Raw genomic sequence first — 17,237 nt, 5'->3', positions numbered from 1 at the left:
GAAGTTAGGATTAGATGATGATAACTGCCAACTTCAAACAATCACATTATAAATTTTATGTCAAAGCCACTGTAAAGCATCTTTCCAACACACATGCAGACTAATGTTAAACACCTAACTACACCTGTTAACCTTGTCCCTTTTTTCTTCTGTAGGTTGTCCCCAGAGGAGCGGGCACACGTGGAGGCTCAGCTGGACGAGCTGAAGACCACCTACAACCAGCTGTGCGACAGCTCCACCCAACAGCTGCAGCAGCTGGAGCAGCAACTGGCCAAAGAGGAGGAAAGAAAGGTAGATCGGTTTGGCTGGGGTGGGCCGAGCGGGGAGAAGGGTGTCTGCAGATTTATGGCAAACATGTATTCTGCTTATGCGAGCTTAAACAAAAATAACCACAAAGGTACTTTTATAAAATGTTCCTTGAGTCTGAATATCTTTGCGAGCGAAGCGTGAGTTTATATGTGGGCCAGCAAATTATCATCTATGTTGTTCAGCATGTTGTGTGTTCACCGATTTGCATTTCTGAAAAACATCACCAGCGTTGACGAATGTCACTCATTGACTTGGTTTGGTTTAACAAACACCGACGGATCCTGTTCAGATGTGTATTCAGATCCTCTGTAATAACCATTTCTACCAGGATGACCATCTTTTTGGTCATCACTGGAGAAATAAGGGTTGCTGAAATAATTTATCCATCTAGAATACACTGCAGTGTTTTGTTTTTGGTATAAGAAACCTCTGCAGCTCATTAATCAATATATGGGTGTTAAAGGGAAATGTGAAAAGGACAGGAAACAACTGGAATACACCGTCTGAACTGGGCCTCAGCATGGAGTGATCCACTCTCACATTATCATATAAAAGCCTGCATTCATGTCATTAACTATCACCAACCCTGATTTTTATCATCCTCATTGTCACCGTCATCATCATTATCATCAGAAAATACATCTGCTGAGCTGCTAACATGGTTAATACACGGCCTTAGTGGTGCCGCACTAGATCAGAGCTTCCCAGGTGACGCTAGTGAGGGGAAAGCTGTAGAGCTTTGCTTTTCATTGTTAGAAACTGTCAAAATAAAGGTACATCCACATTTTTATGTCATCCCAGCATCGAAAAAGTAAAATGTTACTTTTCTTTATACGGTGGTGAAATGCCACTGCATAAAGTCAGCATTGCTTTTTAGCATTTTTCTGCACACGTTTACCCCATGTAGATGTACAGTCATTCAAGGGGAATCACACATTCCCAGCCCTCGCACTCTCATACAAGTGTTCCTCCCCTTCATTTGAAATACAATACATCATCCCTGGATGTGTGAGAGAATTTCAGGTTTGAAGCTCTCATTTATGACACTTCCTAGTTTTTAACAGTTGCACTCATAGTTGATTTTTGTGTAAATGTTTTATGGTTTTGCTAAAAATGCTCAGTAAAAGGTAAAGTAGAACTTTTCAAGAAGTCACTTTTGTATTTTAGAGTGTAAGTGCACCAAAGGCCAGCTATGCAAAAACAAAAAAAACAACGTCACCATTTGAGCATGTTGTGTCCAGATCACAAGAGTGTGTGTGAGAGAGAATGACGTTTTTGTGTTTGTTCTAATGCATACTATTAATGTGTGAAACTTTTAAACCAGCATTTTGCTTGAAAATCACTAACAGCTGCCAACGGAGAGTTGTGGACATCCAAGGATCAGAAAACAAAGCAAAACAGGACTTTGATAAACATCATTAGTCTATTTTGTGATTGCAGGTTAGAGCAGCTGCATGGTTAGTTTTAGTGCCATCCAGTCTCATGGAAATGTATTATGTAATGTGTGATGCAGTTAAAGATACAAATCTGCAATAATAATCATAATCTGTGCAAATCAGCAGGTAAACTTACTATCAGAAATGTGGAAATACTGATAAATATTTATGTTATTTATCACTATTTGCCACATATTTGCCCCACCCCCGATCAGCTTTCCCTGAGCGGTCATGGTTTAGTATAGTTTCAGTTTGTACCTTAGTCAGTTTAACATTAGGTCAGTTTGAGGTTTTGACGTCAAAGCAGTGTTAGGAGTCTGAATGAAGAGTGGCATGCAGAACGCTAACAACCAGCTTCTCACCTGTCGCGCATCGCTCTGCCGAGCCATAAACTGGCCCATTAGTGTGTGCACAGCAGGACGGGCCCAAACGGTAAGTAGCGCTCGCTTTCTCTCTTACCGTTGCCTTTAAGTTTTTCTCGTGTAGTTTTTCTTATTCTCTTCAACTTCTGAATACTTGTGTGTTCCTTTTTCTGCTGTTGTTTCCCCTTATCTAGCGCTTCTTTCTGCATTTTTGTTACGATATGCTTTGTTGCATGCTTACTGCTTGTCCTAGAATAGTGATGGTAAGTATTAAAATGCCTTTTAATTTAATAGAAATTAAAACAAGTCAAAAATATAAATTATCAAATTGCTAACAGAAATATATATATAGTGGCATTTTTAAACATGGATAAGCTGTTTTGTGGCAAGTGGTTGTGGGTTTTCTTCTCTTTTTTTTTTTTTCCCCTGATTCTACGATCTGTCATAGTGTAGTGTCACATAATAACAAATTAACATTACGTAATATGCGTGCTGGCTAAAACTGCCAGGTCATAAAGAAAAGAGAATGAATATCAACTGGGATTTTGGTTTCTTTCTTTTTGCAGAATGAGATTGCCATTGCTGGAGTGATTGACCTGAGTACAGTGGAAACATTCCCAGTATTCCGAGCAGCTCAACGTGGTCTTATTGACCAGGACACCTGCCACGTTCTGCTAGAGACCCAGCTCATTATGGGTGGGCTCCTTCAACCTGACTCTCCTGTCAAACTTTCACTGGAGCAAGCTCTAACTCGAGGCCTAATTGACAGCCATACCAGACAGTCCCTGTCTGAGCTTGAGAGCGCCCTGTATTTGGTGGAAAACACCAAGACTGTGAGTGATGAACAACAAGAAAATGCCTTGCCTGTAGTTAGAGCTATGGAGACCGGGCTAATCAGAGAGGAAGTGGGACTTCGCATTCTCCAACTCCAGATGAACACTGGAGGATTGAGACATTCAACTGGAAAAATGTTGAGTTTGGAGCAAGCAGAAGACAAGAGACTTTTGTCTCCCAGAATTATTACCAAGCTCCAGTCGAGACTACAACGCAGAGAGCTGATTGATCCAAACACAGCTGAAAAAGTAAATCTCTGTGAGCTGCAGCTCCAGTGTGTTCTCGATGATGATTCAGGGCTTCTTCTCTTCCCTGTCAAGCAGCAGCCTGGAGGAACAGTTTGCCTCCGTTCTGGAAGAAAAGTCGGTATTTTCCGTGCTGTGCAGGAGGGACTGATTGATCGGAAAGTTACCGTACGACTTCTTGAAGCTCAGCTTTTTGCCGGTGGTATTGCAGACCCACGATCTGGCCATCGACTGACAGTTGATGAAGCAGTTCGCCATGGGCTTATGGACCAGGATCTAGCCTGTGCCATGTTAGCACGTCAACTGCAAAATGGGGGCATTCTAGACCCTTTCAGTGGAGAGCGCCTGGACTTAGAAGAGAGTATTCGCAGGGACCTTCTCTCCCCTCGTTTGGCTCTGTTGGTCCTTGAGTCTCTCTGGACTTTTATGGGCTTGCTCTGGCCTGAAACTGGAGAGGTTTTACCCATTGCTGAGGCTGTTCAACAAGGTGTGATCTCGGGGGATCTAGCAAGGAGCACCCTGAGACAACGACATGCCATTGGGGCTTTGTACAACCCAGAAACCCTTCAGGTGCTGCCCCTGAACAGGACTGCTGAAAATGAATTAGATCCCAGTGCGGTCAGTTTTCTCAAAGAAATCCACATACCAGATGTTCTTTCCAACATGACCCAGTCAGGTAACCCATCTCTAAACCGCCACAGCTGGGGTTCCACTAGCTCCTCCTCTCCTCCATCCTCTCCCCTGTCTCCATCTCCCACAGGCCTTGTGTGGGAAACTACATCAACTAATAGGAAGGATCCTGAGGAACAAGCCAAACACAAGCTGCTGTTTCACCTCATGACTCAAAGCTATGTAGATGCTCATTCTGGAAAGCGCCTCGTGCTGCTTGACCCTGAGCTAATGATAATGATCAAGGACGCTGACATGGTTGCTGGAGAATCTGCTCGTCAGGTTGAGCCGCTAAGCAGTGTGGCTACAGATAAGCTAGATAAACTGGAAATGGGGGAAAAGATTAGTTTGGCAGGTAATGGAGTGAGTGAAGGTGTCAACGACAGTTCCAGTTTAGTCACACCAAGTAAGGATTTTGAGATTAACGATAGAAGTGGCCTAGAAGAAATGCATGATGGGGAAGGAGACAACAAATCACTGCAGCAACCATCAGAACCCATAGAAGAAGATTTAGCCATTTCAGCTAAATATGAAATTGCTGGTGATAAAAGAGAAAAGGTAGATGAACAAAAGAAAGAAATGACCAGTTGGGACAGTTTAGCTTCAGCTAAATACCTCAACGATGAAATAACAAAGAGCCCAAATGAAATAATACAAACTGAATACCAACCCATGGATAGTCCTGTGCGAGACAGTGGAAGTACAACTGCAACAGAAGTTATTGAAATGGCCACAGCACCACTCAAATCAGAGGATAATGTTGAAAGGAAGACATTCAAAGAGCTCATCCCAGGGGAAAAACCAAATGAAGATGTTAAATTAACAGCATCCCAAGAAAGGAAAGATATAAAAGATTCCCAGGCTGAATCAGAAATTATAAAACAAAATGTGGCTGTAAAAGAGACAGACTCAAAGCAAGCTAAACCACAAGTTGATATCTCTGAAGCAGTAGTGGAAAAGCAAGAAGAGGATGCTGAACTGGAGAGGATGGTCATGCAGCTCAAACAGGGAGGTCTAATGACAGAAGAAGGGGAAAAGCTGCTGCCAGATGAGGCAGTAGCCCAGGGTGTCCTTCCTGGCCATACAGCTGTTAAATTAATGGCTCAAGCCGGTTTGTTTGGGGGCTTCCTAGATGCCAGCAGTGGGGAGTCACTTACCATGGAGGAAGTTATGCAGGAGGGTTTACTAGATGAAGATCTAATGTGGGGTGTCCTAAAGTCAGATAAAACCCTTGCAGGGGTTGTTGATGTGGAGAAAAGGCAGATCTGTGGGGTGAGGGAGGCAGCTCAGGCAGGGTTGATTGATCCCAACACAGCCTCTCGACTTCTGGAAGCCCAGGTGGCATCTGGGGGGATTGTTGACCTGCGTAGGGATAAGAAAGTCTCTGTGACTCTAGCAGCAAACCTGGGGCTGATTGAAGACAATCATAGAGAAGAACTTGTAGCACTGGAGAAGGCATGCAAGGGAAAGGATGCAGATTCCTCAACATTCCTCAAGAAAGCCAGTTTGCAGCTTCAGATGGAAGGTGTTCTCGACCCAGAGTCCAAGTCTCCAGTTCCTATAGAACAAGCTATTCACAAAGGCTTAATTAGACCAGAGGAGGCTTATCAGGTCTTGGCTAGGCAAGTGGCTGAAGGTGGTATAATTCACCATCCTTCAGGCATGAGGCTTCCAGTTTCTGATGCTGTTGATAGAGGACTAGTAGATCGGTCCGTTGCTCCTGGGTTAGAGGAACTTGAGTGGGTCTACCAAGGAAAAGTCAGTCCTTCACATCGCCCAGAAGCTTTTGTTTTCCAAGCATCAACCGGAGCCATTTCAGACCCTGACACTGGAATCAAACTTACTTTGACAGAGGCTGTTACTAAGGGTCTTCTAGATGAGAACAAAGCCAGTGAAGTCATGGCTTCTCCCACAGTAACTCAAGGAGTTCTTGACCCCCAAACAGCACGGATTGTGCCCTATTCAGAACTTGTAAACCAGGGTAAGATAGATATTGAAACAGGTAAACGCTTCTTGGAGGTGAAACCATTCCGTGGTGTTCAGGATAAACAATCAAAGGAAACACTGACCCTTCCCGAAGCAGTTGCATTAAAGAAAGTTGATCCAGCTCCAGCATTTAGACTTCTCCAAAGCCAAGCAGACAGCGGTGGGATCATTGATATCAGAACTGGAGAAAGGCTCTCGCTGCCTGAAGCTTCTAAGAGAGGTTTAGTTGGAGATGATATGGTCACAGAAATAGCTACAAACCAGTTTTTGAAAGGAGGCTTAGTTGATCCTTCAACTGGACAACGAGTCTCAGGTCTCAATGTTGCAACTGCTTTAGGACTGATATCTAACAATGTGGCTTTGGAGATTCAGGAGAAAGTGATGTCGGTAGAGACCGAGGGTGGTGAAGAAAGCTCTACACCCGTTGCCTCATCAGATAGTACGTACAGCCCTGCTATCAAATTTGCAGCATCAAGTCCAGACAGTCCATCAAACTGGTCTGATGTGAACACTGAGGAGCCCATGAAATCTCCACCTTCAAAGAGAGAATCGGTGCAAGATGAAGAGAAAACACTGACATCTGTACTTTCAGATCAGTTAAAGTTATATGACACGATTGCAGATCAGGACAAAGTGGACAAACCTGAGTCAGGGAAAGAAAAGACTTCAAGGCAGCCGGACGAGTCCATGGACATCTTATTTAAGTTTGCAACTAATGTTGAGAAAAGAATCCAGCAAGCCATAAAAGAAATTGAACCACAGAAAGACACCACTAAATCACAGAGTCTTCCTGAACAGGAGGCAGATGAGAGACTGCAAATAAATGATGAACAAAGGAAAAGCATTATCAGAGATTCTGTAGAAGTCAAGCCGACACAAATCTATCATGCTGACAAAGATTTACAGGAAAAGGATAGAACAGGTGTCAATGGGGAACCTGTGCAGGGTGGGGAAAAAGAGCGTGTTCCCGAGGATGGAAAATTGAAGCCCAAGACGACGAGTCCTGTGGCAGTAATGGTTATTGGTGACAAGGAAAGCAAAGAGGGTGATGAAGTGTCAAATTTGGGCGAAGAGGAATCTAGAAAGGATGATGTGGCAGTGCAGAAAGATGATGGGATAAGAGAGAAGGTCCAAGTGGTGGAGAAAGCGAAGCCCTTAAAGGTTGAAGATTTAGAGATCAAAACCAGCACTCGTTCTGAAGAGTCAGCACAGTCGTTGACATCTGCTTCCAAAGAGTCAGAAAACAAAAGCAAAAAGAAAAGGAAAAATAAAAAGAAGGGAAAAGGTAAAGAGACAGAGGGCGAAACACACCCTTCAGAGATAAAGCATGCATCTCAAATTTATCAAACTGAGGAGGAGATGGAAGGGAAGTCTGGAGTTGTTAATGCGACTACAGTTGAGCTTGCGTCACAAGACGTAGACATGAAATCACAGATTCATGGGCAGGGAGCTTCTGAAGGGCAAATCGAAGGCATAAGGACTGATGAGAAATTTGAGGTTGAGAGTAATTTGGTGAGACAGGGACAGAAAGAAGCCTTAAAACTAATCGCTGAACCAGAGAAAGAGGCAAATAAAATATTAACAGCTACAGCAAAGGCTGATAAGAGAGAGGAGATGAAAGGGAAGTCTGAAGAAAAGGATTCTGTCGCTCAGCAACCAGAAAAACCAGAGAGCATTCAGGAGGTGAAGGAAAGGAAAGAGCATGAGCTGCCTCAGAAATCCCCTCTGCCAGACACTGAGAAAGCGGCCTTGATCCTGAAGGCCAAAGAGAGTATTCTTAAAAAGGTGTTTGAAAAAGGCGTGAGTGAGAAACAGGCTGCTGAGGAGCTGCAGGCGCTGCGCAAGGAGGTGGGGAAGAAGGAGGGTAAAGGTATAACTGTTAGTGATGTAAAGGCACAAACTCGGCACGCTAAGGAGGATGGAGTGGAGAGTCGAGCTGTAAAAGAAGACACTGTCAAGACATCCGATGGTTTATCTGAAGAAAGTAAAGAAGAAGAGATGAGTGTCAAGGTGGACAAAATGAAACTGAGAGAAGTCAAAGAAAATCTGCCTGTGGAGAAACCGTTGGTCGAGGAGACCACGGAGGCTGAACCGCTGGAGGTTTCTTCAAATGAAAAAGAAAAGGATGCAAGTTTTGGAATGGAAGAGACACAAAAAGATATTAAGACAGCTGCATCGGTCCAATCTAAAGAAGCTCAGCCTAGTAAACAAAGTAAGAAGAGCAAAAGATCCAAGAGGCTGAAAGTGGCTGAAAAAGCTGAGCCTGATACTGAGAAGGCACAGAGCAAGGAAAAAGTGGAAGTGACTGCAACAGAAATTACCCCAAAATCCACTCTGGAAAGAACAGATTTGGAAAGCTCAGGTTTGATTCAGGAGCAGAAGGTAGATTCTGAGAGTCGGTCACTAACGAGGGATGTCCTCTCACCTTCGGCTGGTGAAGAGACAGTTGAGGTGGAGACCCCTGCAATTATTATTCCAACAGTTGAGACTCTTGAGCAAACTTCACCCCATTTGTATCGACCACAGAGGCCCAGTTATCACGTGCAGGACATCGTACAAGCGGAAGAGATCAGTGGCGTGAAAGACAAATCCCATTCAGGCACTGGAGGTGTGATCGAAGCTGACCTTTCTCACGATGAACACAAAGTGGACACTCGGTCCACAGCTCTGTCCGCTGCTCTGTCCACAGCTCAGCCCACAGCTTCTGATCCACAGCCTGATAAAACAGCTGGCAAAGGCAGAAAGAAGAAAAAGCACCAACCAGTCAAAGAAGAAGGCACCGATACTCCTGCATCAGAATCTTTAAAAAACCAACAGCAACATCTTGAATCTTCAGAAACGCCGGCTTTGCTCTCAGAAGATGCTGCAGCTGAGTCTGGATCACCTGTAGTCCCACAGTCTGAGACCACCACTGAGACCTGGGCAGAGGATGACGCCAGCGAGAGTCCCCAACAGGTGTCAAAGAAAGAGGAAGCATCATCTGTGACTGGCAAGGCAAGAGGAAAACTTGTGAAGTTATAAATATTTTTATTTATTTATTTATTTTAAAGCCCTTCGGTTGGTCAAAGCATCTTTAAAGTGTGTTTTGTTTTGTTCCCACAGTCATCATTGGTGCGTCAAGAATGCTTGGAGCACGACCAGCGAATGGTGGCCCTGCTCTCCATGGTTAGACACATCGAGGTCCAACTGAAGCAGCAGCAGCAGCAGTCTGTTGGTCGCAGCCTCATCACATTGGAGGACATCATCAGACAGACTGAGGTGAAATTCCAACACACAAACATGCACACTGCTTTTAATGCTTAAATTTGCTTTGCAGCTTAGATTGGCATTTGTTTTCCGTGCGAGACAAACCGGTCAGCCGGTTTAAGGATTAGTGTCTTAATCAAGAATCAAGAAAACTTTTGTTTTCTTTTCCTAATCTGTCTCGCAGACTCTGGACCTCGAACTGCGCGACATGGAGCCTGAGATCAACAAAGAGGCGGAGGCGGCTGAGCGACTGCTGAAGCCCCAACCGAAAAATGTTCCTCCTCAACTCCTATTGGCCCTGGAAAAGGATGGGCGGAGCTTGGCTCGAGGATACGAGGCTGCCAGGGCTCTTTCTGAGGGCATTCTGCAAAGTCTACGAGACCACAGAGACTCTTATAAGGTAGCAGAAACAGATAAATAACAGAGGGTAGCACACATATATAATAGACAAAGGCATCACTGACGGTGCTCTGACTTTTCCTTCAGGATGCAGTCACAGCTGAGCAGAAGTCACTGGGACAACATGTGGAGAGCTTGCTGTCTTGGCTGACAGAGACAGAGACTCAGATGGAGAAAGAGAAGAAAAATGACGGTTCAGATCAGCTCACGCAGCAGCTGACTCTTTGCAAGGCAAGTTTTCTAGAAAGAAGAAATTGTATTATAAGCATATATACATTTGTCATGCTTTGAACCTGTGGATTTAAATAATTAGCAGTATTATTGCTTGGTATCGTAAACATGGATCATATGGAGGGGTGGGGACACTGGTTCACTGATTTGTTCTGCTGAGCATTCATTTGTTTGTGTGAAACTTTCCTTCAGGAGCTCCAGTCCTCTCTGATGGCTCGCTCTAGCGAGGTCAACAACGTAGTGTTTGACATTCAGGTGTTCATCTCAGAGCGGGCGCAGGACCTGGCCCCTGAGCAAAGCAGGCATCTTCTGGGGCAGCTTCAGCAGCTGCAGAAGGCCTTCCACAGAGCTTCCGGTCAAGCCCAGGCCTGGGCCGACGCCCTCTCAGCCCAGAGAGACAGGGAAGGGGAGCGGCAGCGCAAAGAGAAGGAGAAAGAAGAAGAGAAGGAGAAAGAGAGGCAGAGTGCGAGGGAGAGAGAGGTTTGGAAAACGATGATTGAGATGGTTTTAAACGCTGCGCAAACACTCGGTTAGCTTTCATATTTAACATCGTTTGTTGCCATGCTGTTAACTGTCATCATGCTAAAAAAAGCTCATGTTTCATGAAATCTGATGTGTCGGATTAGAAAAGCCCAACATAATCTCGCTAACCTCCACCATAGTTTCAGCTTGTAGTGCCATTACACATCGACTCAGACCTGTTCTCCTCGTCTCGGGTTTGTACTCGGACCACTGCTGCTGTTTTTGCAAATGCTTTGCTACTTGACAGTATCACCACCCTCACTTCTACTACCGAAACTTTTTATGCAAGTGTGTTTGCTCCTCTGCATGTCTCTATAACATGTGTATTATTAACCTGTTTGCCTTGCTGTTCCAGATTGCCACTGAAGAAAATCGCTTGTGTCACGGCGGTAAAGTAAAGCCTTGCTGGCTACAGCGCGTCACTGTTTTTCCTCTTGTCTCATCTGAATACCCGGGAGAAAGAGGAAAAACAGCAAAAATAAAACAGATACTTGTTTGATTTCTCTTTGTATTGTTCGTTTGTTGCTTGTCAGACACGTTGATGTAAATGTGTATGTGTGTCTGCCTCTGTGTGTGTTTTAAGTGTGAACTCTGGACACAATCTGCTCAAAGCTTGGCAATGTGCACTACAAACGTATAGCATCTTAGTAGTCTGTGCTTCTGTTAAGAGGTATAAAAATGGTAAAACAAAATCACGAGTGGGCTGTTCCTGAAGTGTTTATGATGGACTCGTCCGTACGAGGTTTGGTCAGGATCAGTTTTCCTCACATTTTCTTTCTTTCTGGATCTTTGCTTTTCCTTCTCTCTTTCATTTCTCTCAGGTGGTTCAGCAGCAGAAAGCAGAGTGCTCTCAGAAACTGGAAGGCCTCAGCATGTGGTTGGCTGGAGCTGCCAGCCTGCTGGCCAGTCAGAGACCAGGAGCAGAGTCAGGTGATGTGGATATCCTGCAGGAGAAGCAGAGGAAACTAAAGGTGTGAAAGTCCTACATTAATCTATCTTTCTTGTTTGTGTGCATAAGATTCAGCTCAGTAATTCTGGATATCGCACTTATATCATTCAAAATTTTAGTCATTTAATCCTTAATATTTAACGGAATATTTCTATCTCTTTGTTTCTGTCTTCAGGAAGTCCAGAAAGACCTCCACACTAAAGGCGAGGGCATAGCTGAGGCCATCAGGTCTGTGGAGGAGCTCCTGTCAGAGCAAGGAGAAACCCTGAGCCCAGAGGAGAGGGAGAACCTCCAGGCGGCGCTAACAAGAATGAAGGAGCAGTACAGTGCTCTGACAGATTCAACCAGCACCACGCTGTCCGAGCTCGACACAGCCATTAATAACACTGTGCAGCAGAACACACAAAGGGTAAGAGCAGCAATGTGGTCGTACATCTGTCAGAATTTTAAAAATCCCCTTGTTAAAACAACTATTTTTACCCATTTCTGAAGATATTTTTTTATACATTAAAGACATTGTAAAAGTTAAAACCTGACATTTAAAGCAACTAGGTTTTAATTTAACGTCTTCTACCCTCCACTCTGCTCCTGTCTTCTCCTCTCCAGGCGAAAGCAGTGGAGGAACTACAGGAGACCCGAACTCATATAGACTCCCTCCTGAATGAACTGTCCACCCTTAACCAACCTGGAAAGACTCTAGCTGGATCTTCAGCAGCCCAGGATGTTATTGATTCCCCTTTTTCACCACCAGAGGGCGCTGTGATGTCACATACTGAGATGCTACAGGTTAACTCTGATCTGTGTTTGGCACATTTTGATTTAAATGCCTTACAATATTTCAGAGTTCTGACCGATGTCATCTTTCTGCCAGGCGGAGCTTCAGCAGCTCCAGGCTCAGCAGGCACAGCTGCTGCAGATCACCCAGTCGACTCGGTCCCTTTTGGAGCAGCCTGACACAACAGTTCCTCCTGAAGAGAAACAGCGACTCAGGGCTGCCCTGGACCAGCTGCAGGCTCAGCACCAGGACAAACTGAAGAGCTGCCAGGTACTAAAAGTATAAATATGTGTATAAATAGTGTGCTATTCTCCATACATAATATTTGCACTGTCTAGGAATATCTTTTTTGTTCAGTTGCAACTTAATGAGGTAATTAGTGATTTGTGTTTAGCCCCTGTGGTAACTGACTGCCTCTCCTGTATCGTTTATCTTGTAGGACCGTCTGAGAAAGTCTGAGGCTCTGAAAGATGAGCTGACAAAATTCCTTCAGGAACATGGAAGTTTGGGTACCTGGCTGGAACAAAGTGAACGGGATCTTCGTTCTCTTGGCGAAGGAGAAACAGATGCACAAGGACTTAAGGGCAGGCTAGACGAGCACAGAAAGGTACATGGAAGTAGAGTCCAGCCAGTCGTTGCTAACACAGATGGTTTCCTTCATTATGAAAGGTTTTTTGTTTTTTACAGAAAGAAAATGCTTAAGATAATTTGGAAATGATGTTATGACATAGTTTTTACACTAGAGCGACAGCATCTCCAGCGTTTACAATACTGTGAGAACAATCATCGGAGCTCAGCAGGCAGGGGTGCAGAGTTGAGTTTGTCTTCATGTTGGGTTATTATCTACACTGTGAAAGTTAAGACAATAAGCCTTTTCAAAATAAAACCAACCTTTTGCATGTATGTAGGTAATATTAGCTGCTAGGTTGATACTTGCATCAATTTTAAAAAGTCTAGGAGAAAGTACATGTTACAGCATTAAAATCCTACCTGTTTTCATCTGTTATGTTCAACGCTTTTATATCTTTCAATATGAAGTTTCTCATGAAGATCACAAACTTATACATATGGACTGTTTCCAAATGGGATGCCAGTAATTCTCCACAAGAGGGAGCTGTTGTATCAAATTAATTTTTCACATGATGCTGACCTCAGTCCTGCAGATAGAGACAAGGTGGTGATGCCACTGGGTGAGCTGCACATCTGTAAAGCCTTTTTTCCCTCTCAAAAAAGAAGGAAAAAGCAAACCTTTAGAAGTTCAAACTCTGTACTGCATCTACTACTGAGCAGGAAATTCTCCATACAGACAAGTTTTCTTGTGGTGTTGTGGCTCTGCAGTTTGAATGAATTACCCGAACGTAGTGTTTGCTGCTTTGAACTGAAGTAAATGGGCTGGGCCCAGATTGAAATCACTGTTGCTAATGTATGTTTTGTTGTTGTTGTTTTTCTTTAATTATCCATGGGTGACTAAGTTTCCACGCTCCAGTTCAAGTTATCCATATGTTTTTATATAGTCTCACATGTGGGAGGGGGAGGGAAATTCCACTTTACCAGTTTAGGATAATTTACTCATGAAGAGTCCCCTGGTACCTCATTTACAGTGTTTTATGTGTTTTCCTTACATGTTTTTCCCACCCATTCTTGAAATTTGAACTCATGACCTTCTGATATAATCGTGCTTTCCATGAAAACTTAAAATTATATTTTCCACTTAAACTCTGTGAATTTATTCCCAATTGACCTGTAAATACATGTGTAATTCCAGCTTGCCGAAGATGTGATTTGCCACAAGGCGGACTTGCGCTTCGTTTCCATCTCGGGTCAGAAAGTTCTGGACTCTGTTCAGGGAGCTCTGGAGCAAGGTGGTGGTTCAGATGCATCTCTGGAGAGCACCAAGCAGCTGGTAACTGACAATCTGCAGGATGCCAACCACAGATACACCACTCTACACACCAAGGTGAAGGAAGTTCTGATAATCATTAGGAACTGTGCTAAACGCCACATTTGGTTCATGTATATGCTTAAAAACCTTTGTGTGCTATGTGCAGTCAACAGAGTTGGGCAGCCGTTTGTCCGGCCTGTTGGAGAGATACCAGCAGTACCAGGATGAGGTCGTCTCCCTCCACTCCTGGCTCAGCACTCAGGAACAGAACCAAAGCATAGCGAAGGCCAGCGGAGAGACAGACCCGCAGAACCTACAGAACACACTACGACAAGTACAGGTGAAGCATGCAATGACCAACACCTGCATTAATGAGCACAAAATGACAGAGAAAAGAGAAAATATGCAATTGAGACACAGCCAAAAACATGGCCTAGTTTGCAGTCTTCATTCCATAGCTGTATATCATGCAAAGAAATTATGAAAAACATTCATTTAACGAAAAAAGGCTGTAATATTTGTGAGGATTATAGGAAATATTTATGGGTTTTATGGGTATCTCTATTTCCAGCTGCTTCAGGATGAGCTGGCAGAGCGCTCGGTGCAGCTGGAGAAGGTGAAGAGGGCAGGAAGAGATCTGGTCAGCACGGATGAATCTCCTTCCCTGAAAGCTGTTGACATCCTGTGTGCTGCAGGTGATTTAATCTGCCAAACACGTTGACTTCAGTTATAATCACAGACCACAGAGCCTTTATTTGGGCTCTTTCACAGCTTGACTTGTTTCGCACCCTTTCTCTTTAGATGGCTTGGAGAAGAGATTCGACTCCCTTTCCACATCTGTCTCAGAACGGGCCGAGCAGCTGCAGACAGCTGTGGCCCAATCTGTCAGCGTCCAGGAGGGCCTCAAGGGTCTGCTGAGCTGGTTGGACAAACTGGCTCTGAGCCCTGGACCAATTGAACCCACTGCACAGGCTGTACAGGATGCCCTTACTCAGAACCAGGTGGGATAATTACCAAAAGAAAAATGCTGAATTTTTTCACAAAGTATAAAACATCTGAAAACAAATTGCCTGAATTTTGTAGGTTTATAGTTATAATAAATCTCCATCCTACTCTAAAAGGACCTCTTTTTTTTTTCATCTTTCTTGTTCAGAAACTTCGGCAGGAATTACTCTCCCGGCAGGGCAGTGTGGACGCAACACGAGACTCTGTTTCCAAACTGCTTCACACCTCAGACGCCTCCACGGCTTCAGGCCTTCAGGGGAGTTTAGAAGATCTGACTCAGCGCTTCACTGCAGCACAGGCCAGCCAGGCTGAGAGGGAAACTGAGCTCAAAGGGCTGCTGCCCAAGCTGGAGAGCTACGAGCGGCTGGGGTCAGACCTCCAGGTCTTCACCCAGAGCCGAGTGAAGGCTCTGAGTCCCGTCGGTCAACCGGACCGCAGCGTGGACGACTACAGGCAGACCATTGAGGTTAGCAGGGTCGACAGATTTTTATTAATAGGTCAGTGGATTGGTCATACGGTGGCTCCGTCCAACATTTTTGTCTGTGTGTGTTTTCTCAGGAGGTCCGATCGGAGCTGGAACAGGAAGCCGGGCAGCTGAAATCCTTCTGCAACCTTGGCACCGAGCTCAGCCAATCAAAACCCTTCAGTAATACTCAAAGCTTATTGGACAATGTCAAAGAGGTCACTGATGAATTCAACCAACTGGAAGAAAATGTAAACGAAAGGTAAAAACACCAATGTGAAAAATGCACTTTCAGGTTGTGCAGCTGTAAATGTGAATAAGTGTTTTTAAAGGGACCCAAACTGTGTTGTAAGGAAAGAGTTCATGCTCACAAGTTGTTTTTTTTTTGTTTTTTTTGGTGTTTGTTTGTTTTTTGAGTAATAAAAATCATAGAAAACAGAAACTTTTACAGCTAATGTCCCTTTAAATTTAGATAATGTGGTAATTTAAGACTTTTTTTTTTATAACAGTATAATATAGAATTGAAATTCATGTGTGCAAGTTCCCTAAAAGAGGGATGATGCAGCTCCTGTCTCATCAGTTGCCAGGTTCACTATAAAATACACAAGAGGGCCCCAGATACAAATCTCTGAACAGTGCCATGGCTCCTTTATTTACCATTTGCTCCCAGATGTGTGAATCATAAAAATGTCAGCCCGTTCTAGACTTACTTCAAATGAGACGACCTTGGAGATGAATTCAGAGCAAACCTAGGATGCGGTTTGATTCGTCTAAGATTGAGTTTTATCTACTTTTAAAACACTTACTGTGTGAGTGGAGCGGTTTCCAAATTTTGTTTTCTAAATCTGTAACCTTCACGAGGCACCGGTTGCTATGCCTACAAGGCCTGACGTTGTATCAGTGAGCAGCCACACTTAAAGCCTGTCAGCAGGGGGTTGGGAATTTATAAATACCATCAGTCTGGTGCAGATTTATTGGATTATAGTTCAGGTTGGTGGGGCAGTCAGCCTTCTGTAAAATCAACATATTATTTCTAATTTTATAGTGGCTAAACGGCACTCATACGACGTACTGTAGGATGTGGGTTTGTTTTAATCTTACGTGCTGTTTCTCAGTACTGGGGTACAGTACTGTGTCTGTCTGTGTGAGCCTACTGTATTCAAATGAGTGTGAACTGATGTGTTGACCGGGGTACTAATATAAGCAGAGTTCACATGGCTCATTGTCCGTCCTATAAACTGCCCGCTCAGATAACTCCCAGCCTCGAATCCCGAGGGAGAGAAAATAGCAGCGTGATAATGATACTGCTCCATGCCAGACGTCTTCTCAGAGCTGTTTTGTCTGCAGGCAGTCAGCACTTTTCCAGCTTTAGCCCGACACAGATCACATACGCAGAGGGAGGTCAAGGCTGCGTTAATGCTGCCTCCAGGCCAGCGTGGACCTTGGCTGGCTCATGTCAGCAGTGTTTTGTCTGGGCATTTTTCTGTCTTTAAAAAATTACAGTGGGTAACCGTTTATACTGTAATGGATTACATGATTACTTGACATTAAAATGAAAATTTAAAAATGTGTTTTTTAAGCAGAACTTTCCCTGCTCTGGTTCTCCGTACGTTCTCTGGTCTCTGTCTACGACTTGTTTTCTTCACGTTGTCGTCTTCCTTCCTCATCGTCTGTTTTTCCACACACAGGTTTGCTGCCATTCAGGCCTGCGAGCAACAGCTGCTCCAGTTCCGCGGCCTCTCCGGCTCCCTCGTCAGGTGGCTTCAGACAGCACAGGACCAGCTGCCCTCCAAAGAGGCCAACCTCAACACCGAGGGCCTGCAGAGGAGAGTTCAGCAGCTTAAGGTTAATTAATTTGGCTGTAAATGATTCATACAATGTGAATCATGGGAAAAAAATATATCCATGCTACTTGAAACGACTC

The 17,237-nt window shown here is 44.2% G+C and overlaps 1 protein-coding gene across 27 annotated transcripts in view; it reads left to right on the top strand.

Moving 5' to 3' along the window:
- macf1a (microtubule actin crosslinking factor 1a) overlaps positions 1 to 17,237 on the top strand; it is a 229,375-nt gene that overhangs the window by 145,728 nt on the left and 66,410 nt on the right. For all 27 annotated transcript variants that reach the window (XM_040020873.1, XM_040020885.1, XM_040020881.1 and 24 more), the window contains 18 exons: positions 156 to 291; positions 2,674 to 8,835; positions 8,944 to 9,099; positions 9,272 to 9,487; positions 9,574 to 9,717; positions 9,910 to 10,197; positions 11,061 to 11,210; positions 11,364 to 11,597; positions 11,795 to 11,974; positions 12,060 to 12,233; positions 12,403 to 12,570; positions 13,729 to 13,920; positions 14,012 to 14,185; positions 14,417 to 14,540; positions 14,647 to 14,846; positions 14,999 to 15,316; positions 15,409 to 15,575; positions 17,002 to 17,158. In XM_040020873.1, the coding sequence (XP_039876807.1) occupies positions 156 to 291; positions 2,674 to 8,835; positions 8,944 to 9,099; positions 9,272 to 9,487; positions 9,574 to 9,717; positions 9,910 to 10,197; positions 11,061 to 11,210; positions 11,364 to 11,597; positions 11,795 to 11,974; positions 12,060 to 12,233; positions 12,403 to 12,570; positions 13,729 to 13,920; positions 14,012 to 14,185; positions 14,417 to 14,540; positions 14,647 to 14,846; positions 14,999 to 15,316; positions 15,409 to 15,575; positions 17,002 to 17,158 (9,340 nt within the window). The remainder of the gene's footprint in view (positions 1 to 155; positions 292 to 2,673; positions 8,836 to 8,943; positions 9,100 to 9,271; positions 9,488 to 9,573; positions 9,718 to 9,909; positions 10,198 to 11,060; positions 11,211 to 11,363; positions 11,598 to 11,794; positions 11,975 to 12,059; positions 12,234 to 12,402; positions 12,571 to 13,728; positions 13,921 to 14,011; positions 14,186 to 14,416; positions 14,541 to 14,646; positions 14,847 to 14,998; positions 15,317 to 15,408; positions 15,576 to 17,001; positions 17,159 to 17,237) is intronic.

This window comes from Simochromis diagramma, unplaced genomic scaffold (assembly GCF_900408965.1).
Source record: "Simochromis diagramma unplaced genomic scaffold, fSimDia1.1 OVJJ01000753.1, whole genome shotgun sequence".
NCBI lineage: Eukaryota > Metazoa > Chordata > Actinopteri > Cichliformes > Cichlidae > Simochromis > Simochromis diagramma.
Note: the sequence above shows the minus strand (reverse complement) of the source record. Positions and strands in the feature narration are given on the sequence as shown.